A 12,385-nucleotide genomic window follows, 5' to 3' on the forward strand; every position below is an offset into this window, starting at 1 on the left:
TATTTTGTTTTCCGTTTTGTTAATTTGGTTTTGAATTTGTTAATTTGTTTTGCACTTCAAGGCCACTGTATTATACAGATGTTAATCCTTAATCATTATTCTATTAATTCTTGATAATTTAACTAATTTTAAAAATTACATCAACACTGTTATTTCTCCATAGCTCACTTATCAATTAACTTGTGCCCCACAAGAGGGCACACTTAAGAAAAAAAAAAAACTTTTTTAAAAGAATGTTTGTTTCATTTGTCTAACAACTAGTTTGCCGATGTTGTATTGTTAAAACTGTTTAAATAAAAAACAAAAAATTTGAAAATAAGGTGAAATAATGTCTATTTTGTTCTCATTCATTATAAATGATTAATCTATTATTGATTGTTACAGAGTGTTTAAACATCTGTTAAGAAAAAAAATGTGCAAAGTTCGCAACCCTTATCGCTAAATCATAAGAAATAGACAATAATCTTGACTCGTTCCATTTGTAAATGTTTGCTTGTTGTTAAGCCCGATGCCCCACCTTGCCCTCGTGGTTGGGACAGGACAGCGGCTGGGCCGAGTTGGCGGCGCTGGCTGACTCCAGAACGCTGCGCTCCTCGGGCTGCGAGCACTCCGCCTCTCTCTGTAGCACCTCCATCAGGTTAGTGATAAAGAAGTTATTCTGCAGCGCCGCTACACCTTTCTCAGGCAGGATGGATGTCTGCCGGCACACTGGGCACGACAGCGTGAGCGACTGTGGCGGGATGTAGTTCTGGAGACATCTGCGGAGAGAAAAACAGATGTGGGGAAATTTATTCATGATTCCCTGAGAAAAATCTTAGCCCTTTATACTCATTTTTTTAAAATGACAGAATTGAGAAATCTTTCTATAAACATGTGAGGTGGAAACATCTCCATATGCTTGTGCCTTAATAAACTTTTACTAAAGTAGTTTATATTTCTAATAGAAAAAGGTTTTTTTTTCCCCAAAATGAGTATGATAATTGAAATTAACTCTAATGAGGGTCATGCAACCCGAGTTTGTTCAGCTAAGCTAGCTAGTTCAACAGATGAGCATGTTATTTGTTCTGTAGATACCTAATGATAATGTCATCATCTTAGAAAAACTCAATGGTTGAACATGATTTTGCTGACTCGATGATGTGAGCTCATATCTAATGCCTCTTAAGCTACAAGCTTTGCCCTGGTGATGAACAGAGGATTTATTCAAAAGCTACAGGGAAAAAAAATCCATTACCAAAATTCAGTTCTTAAAAAGAAAAAAAAAACCTCGAGAGAATATAGCTTTAGCAGTCAGTGGTTTTGAAAATGTTTCTCATAATTAATCAACTGATTAAATCCTTCATCTGGGTCAAAGCTCACTCCCTTCTCCAGTTCTGCTTTCCCAAATTAGACATTCGGGATACGGGTTACTCCCATGATTCGTCTGTGTTATGACACTGTACCTCTCGCAGAAGGTGTGCAGACAGGGCAGGACCTTCGGGTTGTGATAGTGCTCCAGACAAATACTGCAGACCAGGAACTGCTTGTCTATCTGTCGCACCACAGGGCTGGTGCTGCCCGTCTCCCTCTTAGCCATGGTGAGAGGCATTCACGGGAACTGAAGTACGAGGTACACACACCTCTCAGCCTACGGAGACGCAGAGAGAAGAAAGAAAGAAAGAAAAAAAAGAAAGGTTAAAATGGACACAGAGATCTGGAAAATCTTTTAAATACACATGGAGATGGAGTTCATATACAGGGCAACTGATGAATTTGCTGGAAATTGTGTGCCGATGTGTGACACTAGGTGACGCTAATGAGTTCTGGATGCAGTACTGAAATCGTTTACTATTCTTATACAGTGCTGGAGAATTCTTTAATCTGATTGGTCCGAAGATACATCTCAATAAATTAGAATATCATCATTAAGACTTTGATTTATCTCGTTCAATAAATCCAAAAAGTTAAAGTTGAATTATATAGATTAATTACACACATACTAATATATTTCAAGTGGTCATTTCTTTAAATTTTAATGATTATGGCTTACAGCTAATAAAAACACAAACATTTGGTAAAAAAAAAAATTAAATAACAATAATAAACAAAAAATTAAAATGATAAAAGATTTTTAACACGGAAATGTTGATCTACTAAACAGTATGAACATGTCGAGCACTCAGTACTTGGCCGGGGCTCCTTTGCATGAAATACTGCAGCAATGCGACGTGGCATGGAGGTGATAAGTTACAGAAGTCCAGGTTGCTCTGATAGCGGTCTTCAGTTTTTCACTGTTGTTGGGTTAGGTGTCTTGCATCTTCCTCTTCACAGTTTAAACACAGTAATTTTGGTCATGGAAATCTGCTGGCCAATCAAGTACAGGGTCCTTAAACCAGGCAGTGTGGGCAGGTGCCAAGACCTGCTGGAAAATGAAATCAGCATCTTCATAAAGCTGGTCAGCAGAGGGAAGCATGAAGTGCTCTAAAACCTCCTTGTAGACGGCTGATAAAACACAGTGGTCCAACACCAGCAGACGACATGGCCCCCCAAACCACCACTGACTGTGCAAACTTGGATTCTATGCCTCTTATCTCTTCCTGCAGACTCTGGGACCTTGATTTACAAATGCAAATTTTAATTTCATATGAGAAAAGGACTTTGACCCACTGAGCAACAGTCCAGTCCTTTTTGTCCTTAACCCAGGTAAAACACCTCTGACATTGTCTTTAGTTCAAGACTGGCTTGACACAACGGCAGTTTTAGCGAATGTCCTGGATAAGTCTGTGTGTGGTGGCTCTTGAAGCACTGACTCCAGCTGCTGTCCACTCCTTGTGAATCTTTGCGAATTAAAGCCTGGTCAAGAATTTCTTAATCTTCTCAAGGCTGTGGTTATCCCCGTTGCTTGTGCACCGTTTTCTACCAGATTTTTCCCTTCCATTTAGCTTTTCATTTAATATGCACACAGCACTCTGTGAAGCTCCAGCCTACTGAACCAGACTGAGAGACCATTTAATGTCTCAGGAAACCTTTGCAGACGTTTTGAAGTAATTATCTGATTAAAGATAATAAGTCTCAAATATTGAAAATTTTCAAAATATAAAAATTTTCTGAGAGATACTGAATTTTGGGTTTTCAGAAGCTTTAAGCCATAATTGCAAGTCTGTGTGTAATAAAAGTAAGTATTGCACATACTTTATACACCATTCCAGAGGTATTAAACACTTTCGAGAAGTATTCCACATATTTGGGACACATCATTTTTACAGAATCCAAACATATTCCACAAACATGCCATACAGTATTCAGCATATATTCCATAAAATGTTCCACACAATCAGATGCATCATCCTCACATGACCCAGGACCCAGAAAACAACATTTCATTATTCATCCACGCCCCATCCTCACATGATCCAGATGTTTTCCGCACATCATTTCTAATTTCTTGGACTTGTGTACTGGATGCTTCACATAAAACAGCATTGCAACTTACCTTATGTCCTGAGATTCTTTTATGAGGCAATGTATCGGCACAATGGCCCCCCAAATTTTTATTTATTTATACGTTTCTATTTGAGGGGGTAAATGTTGCTGTTCTTCTTCTTTGGTAAAGTGACTCTACGGCTTCACATCACACAGAATTTTCCCAGAACTCCACACACTTGCATGGATATAAATAGCATTTAGAGGGGGTTTTAGCAAGAGCAGCAGATCATCATAAATTTGATCTGCTGCTGATATTCTTTGACCATTTTATCGGCGAGCACACATATTAGTCTTCCAGAAGGGACCCTAAACATTAAGCCATTAAGTTGCATCACACTGAACATGCATCAGGCTGTGGAGATGAACATGGCGCTACTTTGCTCTGCACTGGATTGAGAATAAAATAAAAATAAAAAAAATCCAGAACCTCTGGGCTGACCCCCGTTACCCCGCGACTCCCCCCCCCAGTCTCCCACGCCGCGACTCCCCCCCCCCAGTCTCCCACGCCGCGACTCCCCCCCCCAGTCTCCCACTCCGCCACCCCCCCCCCCAGTCTCCCACGCCGCGACTCTCCCCCCCAGTCTCCCACTCCGCGACTCTCCCCCCCAGTCTCCCACTACGCGACTCTCCCCCCCAGTCATCCACTGCGCACTTGTCCGCCTTTGTGACTTTATATCTGCCTTTCCACCTCTCCTCGTCTCCATCTCCACCTCTCTGTCTCTCTCTCTCCACCAACATTTTAGCAGAAATGACTTTAATTGAGCTCATGTTCTCACAGGGTTCATAAACACTATGAAAGGAACCGACATCATCACTTCCCTACGAGAGCGGGTTACTGTCTCCATCTTTCATGATTGACGCACCTCATTAGATTCCCCAACTCCTGTGCTTGCAGTATGACTAACGAATACTGGGCATGTGGGCTTTAACTGACTTCCATGTCTGTGCTTAAATGTAGTCATCTGTAGGCAGCGATGGAAAGGATCAGCGTTCTCCGTGTTAGACTCTGCAGGTTTATTTTTGAATAGCAGTAACGCTTGTGGATCCGCATTAACTGAATGGCAGGGAGGCGTTATCTTGGTGTCTGTGGGATTCGCATCTAAAACTGCGGTGTGCTACATGCCTTAAAAACATCTAAACCACTGCAACTGCAAACTCTTGCTTCAGTTACTGTATAAAAGCCATGAATCATAATCAGAATCCTTAATATTTCTTACACATATCTATAGACCACATACACACATCAGATAAATCCCTAATATTGTGCTCAGGAATTAATTATATATTTTTTTTATCCAAATTCCATACATAATCCAGAAATAATCCACATATAAATAGATATTTACTCTAAACATATGTATAGTTTTTCCACAAAAATCCTATATATAACTCAGCATTACTCCGTACATATGCTCCACACATCCACATAATTGAAACATTATATGTTCAGCACATAATCCAGAGATGTAAAATGTCTCTAGATTATATCCTGAATACATACAAAAACTGTTGAATTTACTGGAATTGAGTTAAAAAACTGGGAAGGAAAGTGCTAAACTGGTAAAAATATATAATTTATAAATTAATATGTTCGAAGGTTACTTAAACACTTGGTGAAGTTGCATCATAAAAATAATCAAGTGTGATTAAGACTCACAAGATTGGGACTAAATAGCTGTGTGATCAAAAGAAAACCACTTACATTTAGGCATTTAGCAGATGCCCTTATCCAGAGCGACTTACATTTATTTATATTTTATCTCATTATACATCTGAGTGGTTGAGAGTTAAAGGCCTTGCTCAAGGGCCCAACACTTGGTGGTTGAACCTGGAACCTTTCGAACTGTAATTCAATGCCTTAACCACTGAGCTCCTCTGACCCCCCACTTGTTAGCGAGATCCATCAGGAGGAAAAAAAAATAAATTAAATAATAATCCCTTTGCTAGGGAGCATAAAAATGAGACTTTGGAGCGACAGAAAAAGGGCACGTAGTCTGATGACTCCGGATTCGTCCTATATCGGAGCGACGGGCGTGTCAGGGTAAGAAGGGAAGCACATTAATCCATGCACCCATCATGCATAGCGGCCTGTACGAGCCTCTGGAGGCAGCGTTATGATCTGGGGTTGATTCAGTTGGTCAGGTCTAAACTCCGCAACGCTATGTGGCAATAAAATGAAGTCAGCTGACGACCTGAATGTACTAAGTGTTATCACATCTATGGAGTTTTTGCATCCCTGATGGCACGGGCGTATTGCAGGACCGAAGATTGTGCGAGAGTGGTTCTGGGAGCATGAGGAATCATTTCGACACATTGACTGGACACCACATTGTGTGCAGTAATAAAAGCTAAAGCAAGTCAAACTAAATATTAACAACATATAGTGTAGTGTGTAGATAATCCGGAGATATTTCACCAATATTAATCAATCAACTTATATACTGTACATATCCTACACAGATGGTGCACGCATTCTAAACCGCACTAACCCTCAGATGACTTTAAACCCTGAGAAAGACTCGCATTTCTCTTCCACTTCGTCCACAATCCCTGAAAAACAACAGCTGTGGCTTTTAACGGAGAACTAATACAAATGACCACAATGACTCTGTAAACACTGCCGTAAATCTGAAACGTAAGAGAAACAGTCTACGGCGAGGTAACGGGTGCAGTTGTGGGGATAAAACGTAGGCAGGGTTAATGAGTGTGTGAGCACGGCTTGGGTTTAATCCAGAGTGGACAGCAATGGCAAAGCAGAGATGAAAGAAAAAAGAAGAAAGAACACACACACAGACTCACCCCTTGTGGTCTAAGCATGACTCAGTCCTAGTTCCTCCTGGCTAACAGGCGTGGCTGTGTCCTCTGGTACAGCACGAGAAAACGTGATGAATTATTTTCGACACGGCAGAGGAAAGGGTTCACGCTTTCACCGCGGCACGGCAGCCGTTTCTCGCTCCCTATCTTAATGTCTTGTCTGTCTGATTAAATACCAGCGATCAGACAGCACACTGGCTGTTGTTAGCCAGACTAGAAAATAAAGAAATGGGGAAATAGGAGGAAACCTTAAAATGGCACTTCCCAAAATCCCTCTCAGTTCCTTCCTGCTGGTGAGGAGGGAGCTGTGTGTTTGACAATGAAAGAGAGAGAGAGAGAGAGAGAGAGAAAGAAAGAGAGAGAGAGAGAGAGAGAAAGAGCGAAAGAGCGAGCACCTGTCTGTGTCTGCGTGTGTGTTCGCTACTCATATGATAAAGCAAGAGCTTGTTTTCAAGCCAGCTGTCCTTTGCAGAGAAAGAGAGAGAGAGAGAGAGAGAGAGAAATCGAGAGGTATAAAAACATTTTTCCTTGGTTTGTGAGCAAAAAAATCACAGAACAACAATGCTACCAGCACTCTCCCTCTCACACTCATGCAATCACACACACACACACACACACACACTCGGAAGCTTACCCAGACGCCAGCGCCCGGCGTTAGACCATGTTGTGGATTTTCTATTGGCCTTATTGTCTGCTCTCCCTGCCACATGAACTACGTCTAAGAGCATTCAGTCCTCCCAGTCCTGCCTGTGCTCCTCCTCCTGTTCCTCACACACATCTGCTGAATGAGAGCAGCTGAACACTCACAACATGGCATCCTTATTTAACCCTTATCTGAACTGCAGTACTGTACAAAAGTCTGCAATGTCAACATGATGCTGGGTAAATCAACGAGCCAGAATTAGAGATAAAAGGACCCAGGCCACAACAACAACAACAACAACAACAAAAAAGTCACAAATAGCACTTAATAATATCTGCAGAGGTTTTCACAACGCACAATGATTTATTATTTCTAATACGCTTTCTAATTAATAAAAAGATTAATACATTTGCAGACACGGTTCTACTAAAGGGTTGGGGGTATTTATTTATTTTACCACCATGCTTTAGGTCCATCTGTCCCCTAAGATAAAAGAATTAAGGCAGAAAAGAAATCCTTCAGACTTTGATCAGATTTATCCTATGATGAAATGCTCCTCTCCTGATGGGCGTGGTCTCTCAGGATAACCCCACCCACATCTACAGGTCACAAGGGCATTCGTTCCATTAATATAGTCCCAGTGATGTGTCCAATCCAACAGATTAAAGCTATTACTGTATCTACGTATGTGCAAAACAGGAAAGTATTCTATTTAGTGCTGTGAAAAACCTGCATGATCAGTTAGCATGTGAAAAAGTAATTGCAACACCACCCAACAGCCCTCCCCCCACCCCAAAAAAAAACAAAAAACAAAACATAACCAGTTCTGCCACCCTTGGGGACAACAACTGCAATAAAGCGTTTGTGATGACTCGCAATGAGTCTTTCAAATCGCAATGGAGGAATTTTGTTCCACTCTTCTTTGCAGAAATATTTTAATTCAGCCATATTGGAGGTTTTTCAAACATGATCGCCCTGTTTAAGGATCTCAATCAGATTTAAGTCTAGACTTTGACTACGGCATTCTAAAACTTTTTTTTTTTCCCCTTCCCTGAGCCATTCAGAGGTGGACTTGCTGGTGTGTTTCGCATTATTGTCCTGCTGCATAATCCAAGTGTGCTTGAGCTGAGGGCCATAAACTGATGGCCGGACATTCTCCTTCAAGATTTTCTTTTTTCTACATAAGAGTCAGGTGGTCCTGGACAGATTTTTTCCCTTAATAAATCAAATCATCATTTTTTTCAGCATTTTGTATTTAGAATTGCATTTTACATTGTTAAAATGGAAATTAAAACAATATATACTTTTTTTACAGCACTGCATCCATCTATCCATCTGTCTGTCTGTCTTAAATTAACTCGAGACTCTACTTCTTGTTTTTTCTCTCACAGCTGAGAGAAAAAGATCAGACGTAACTGTCTGGGTAATACAGTTCAAACTGACCTCAGGAATCCACATCAGTCACAACAACCATTTCTTACCAAATATGTTATGTTATAAACTTTCTGTGTGGAATAAATGTGTGTATTAAAGTGGGGTCTCTGAGGCACCTGGTCGATATTAAATCCTCTACACAGTGCACATTGAGCTTAATAATACCCAAAGGCACTGCAGTCTTATGTCTTTTGTTATTTGGGGAAATTAATAAAAAAAATAAAAAAATAAAAAAACAAGGAGTCCTTGTCCCCGTCATAGGCTCGATCTGGACTCATTAGACCACAATACATTTTTTCATTGCTATAAAGTCTCTTCAACTAACTGATGCTTGTTCTTTCTGATGAGTCTCACTAGACAAGTGGTTTTCTTTTGACTACACAGCTGTTTAGTCTCAATCCTGTGGGCCGTTCTCATCACATGGCGTGCGTGGAAATGCTTTAACTTTCACTATATAACACGGCTTTCAATTCTGCTGGTCAGTAAATGTTCACCACGATTCTTTTTTGATGGTTCAGCACTAACAATTTTAATCTTTGAAAATGTATTTACATAATTTTTTTTATTATTATTTTCCTAAATAATTTTAGGAACCGACATCTTACAGTATGTGGCCAATAAACTTAAACAGAAAATAGGTTTGTATGACCCTTATTCCAAAAAGAAACCTCAGAACATTTTTTAGGTTTTAAAATTTTTTGTTAAACATATATCGTATATTATACAGAGATTAATAAACCAATAAACATGGACATTTATTAAATCCTTTTTTAAATATTAGTTTTTTTCTTTGCCCACGTCTACATATTTGCCATTTTTTCGAATGACAATTTTTATTATCGGTGATGTTCTCCCTAAACACTACAATCTATTCTCTCCCCTGCTTTCTTCAGCTCTGGAAAAGGTCAGTGTTTTTTTTTTCTCTTTTTTTTTCTTCTCAGTCATGTGAGAGACCCTTGACAGTCTGAGCCTGTTTGATTTCCATGCCTCGAATCGGATTTAACGAAGCGAGCACGTGTTTAGAGGTTTCAGTCTCTTACCACAATGGAGTATATTTAACTACGCTTGCCAACAAGGATTTAGATTTTGCATTTGTTTATAGACAACTCCTGTTCAGGAATTTCGAGTTTCATGTTAAGATTCTTCTCCTGGGGGAAAAAAAAAGGCAGGTGCAAATATTTGCACTGATTTCTCGTCATAATTGTACTGCGTAATCATTAATGACTCATGAGCAGACGAGAGAAAGAGATGTCTGATCTCTGTGCTGCAGCAGAGACGTGCAGATGCAGAGACGTGCCGTGTTCGCAGTACTTTTTATGTACATGGCTGCTGACTGAGTGGGTGGCGGCTCAAACCATTCTGCAGCACCTGCATCTCCAGCATCCCCACTACAGCACAGATACAGCACCAACAGAACATTAACTCACACATTTACCCCCACGTCCAGTGCTTGGTTTGGTCTGATAAAGAACATACTGTACTTTAGTGGGATCGCAATACAAAAATGACATGAGGTATAATGTTTGATGATGTAATGAGACAACAATGCATATTAGTATCAATATTGGTACAAAAACAGTCTGCCCCAAAAAAAAGGAAAAGATTAATAAAGTGTAAGTATCCTATAGCTATACATTACTGTCATTAAACATTTAAATTATATTAAATCATATTGAGATAAAGCATCAGTCCATCACTAAACGCTGGATATTTCCCCCCCCATCATAAATTTAATTTGTTTTTTAATAAATCGCACTTTGCAAAGTGCGATAATATTCCATTTTATTCCATTTTTTTCCACAGAAATTTATCCTCGATTATATTATATGTATTGTTTTTATTATTTAAGAAATGCATGTTCATAATATCCAATCGCTCACAGCAAGGGAAGTTTACAATTAAATGTGAATTAATTAATTGCTTCCAAGATTAAAATTGTTTTAACTGATAATGTTTGTTTTGCACAATATTCCTCACATGTCTATACGCTTAAAACCACAAGAGGGCACACTTGCAGTTTAAATGGCGGACAATGCATAGCATTTTAAGCAGCCTATTTTTTTTTTTAACATAGGACAAATGCACAAAAGAGCTTGTTTATGATTAACCATTAACGATTACGTGATTATTAAAATTGTAACCCTACATCCAGCTTGAAATGATTGTCCTCTCATCCCACTCTTGTTTGTCAATGATAAAATTAAAGGTCGAGTATGCCCGCATAATTTTTGGCATGTTGAATAGTAAAGATGGGGGAAATAACTAGCTAAATAAATAAATAAATCGATTCAGTCTGGCGATTCGCGCATTTCCACACTGACTTAAAAAAATTTTTTTTTAAGTTTATGATTCTGTACTGAGTGTAGTGGAATATAGCGTTATAGTAAATCGCGCCCTTTTCTTTAAACTCTGTGAGCGAATTCGTCTCAACCCCACTACTTACACACTCTTACAACAGTCTCAAAACACCACATGCCCTAATTAGTTGAATTACTCGCAGCCACTCAATATGCACGCTCACTGTCAAGTTTGAGGCGTTTGAGGCAGTAAAACATCAGTGTTTGTTTATAATCCTAAAGGCTGTACACTGAACTTTTTACATCCTCTTATGCTGTGTGTTAAGAATTAATTATTTGCTAACTTTGTTTAGAAATAATAATTATGGTGGATGACAGAGATACGTGCTGCACAGTTAAATGTTAATCTCTTGTCTTTGGAGCTTGGTTTTGTAGTTAGTATGGTTTAACTGCTGTTCTTGACTTTTAAGGGCAAAAAATTATGTTATTTAATTTTACTTGTATAGCGCCTTTAACAATTGACATTGTTGCAAAGCAGCTTTACATAATCAAAAGAATTATTTAAGTTTGTATGAAATGTGAAGATGTATGAAAATGATAACCCTCCCTGATGAGCAAGCCGAGGACGACGGCGTCAGTAGCAAGGAAAAACTCCCTGAGATGGTAATAGGAAGAAACCTTAAGAGGAACCGGACTCAACAGGGATAGCAGGGATTTATCTGCATCATACTGTGTGAGACTGGAAGTTCAGTATAACAGGAGGCTCAGGTAGACTGTAGGAAACTCCTTAAACCGTAAAATCATTAAACTTTTTTTTTTAAGGTTTAAATTTGTAGCAAAATCTGAAGAAAAAAAATGTAATATTGAAATGGGGTACAGGTAGTCCCCGACTTACGAACGAGTTCCATTCCAGAACAAACGTTCATAAGTCTGATTTGTTCTTAAGTCTGACGAAGTGAGTCTTGTACATTCCCCCTTGACGTGAATATACAGTGTAAAGCAAACCAATCCACTTTATTAATCTGTAATAATAATAATAATAATAATAAATAAATAATAATTTATTATCTGTCTCTTTTTCCCACACTGTCATCATGTGGCCAAAAACCATAATCACACCTAAGGAAATGAATCTTGGAATGAAATATCCGCGGCAATAAATTGCATGGGGAATCCCGGATGCCATTTTGTCTCTGTTTTCTCTCCATTTTGAGGGATTGTCCTCTTTAATCGAATAGGCACTCATTCTGAACAATCAGATTTAAGAACTTCACAGCGCTGTAGTACACTCCGGTATAAAGTATTTGAGTTCGACAGACCTCGGCAGTTAGGTTTCTCAGGTCTAGCGTCGTTTTTACTTCATCAGAAAAACAAAAAGCTAAATATTAAATATTAAGGCACTAATAAAAACTTTCCAGGTACCCATTTCTTTTTAACATAAACTCACTCATGGAATGCTCTTTTATGAATACAATATAGTTGTACACTTAACTAGATAAATAGCGTGCTGTTTGTCGTTCCTTTCGACTAATAAAAGTAGATTTGCCAGGGGTGCTTTTCCACACTGGCTTTAACATTGAAATTAAAAAAAGCCTGAGACTAATCACACACACACACACACACACACACGTACACACATACACACATCCTGCTTTTCTATCAGGACCGCAGATTATGCAGATTAAATCATTTGCATACATTCAATTCACAGTCAAAGCTTTAAAAAAAAAGA

General features: G+C 39.0%; 1 protein-coding gene across 3 annotated transcripts in view; it reads right to left on the reverse strand.

Moving 5' to 3' along the window:
* trim3a (tripartite motif containing 3a) overlaps nucleotides 1–12,385 on the reverse strand; it is a 33,929-nt gene that overhangs the window by 14,663 nt on the left and 6,881 nt on the right. The window contains exons 1-3 of one of the 3 annotated variants that reach the window (XM_053507586.1): nucleotides 6,914–7,009; nucleotides 1,443–1,627; nucleotides 518–758 (exon numbers count right to left, since the gene is read on the reverse strand). In XM_053507586.1, coding sequence (XP_053363561.1) covers nucleotides 518–758; nucleotides 1,443–1,588 — 387 coding nt within the window. In that variant the 5' untranslated portion in view covers nucleotides 1,589–1,627; nucleotides 6,914–7,009. Of the gene's footprint in view, nucleotides 1–517; nucleotides 759–1,442; nucleotides 1,628–6,264; nucleotides 6,479–6,913; nucleotides 7,010–12,385 lie in introns of those variants that run through there. The other 2 variants (XM_053507585.1, XM_053507584.1) reach the window with 2 other exon arrangements.

Source organism: Clarias gariepinus, chromosome 11 (assembly GCF_024256425.1).
Source record: "Clarias gariepinus isolate MV-2021 ecotype Netherlands chromosome 11, CGAR_prim_01v2, whole genome shotgun sequence".
Taxonomy (NCBI): Eukaryota; Metazoa; Chordata; class Actinopteri; order Siluriformes; family Clariidae; genus Clarias; species Clarias gariepinus.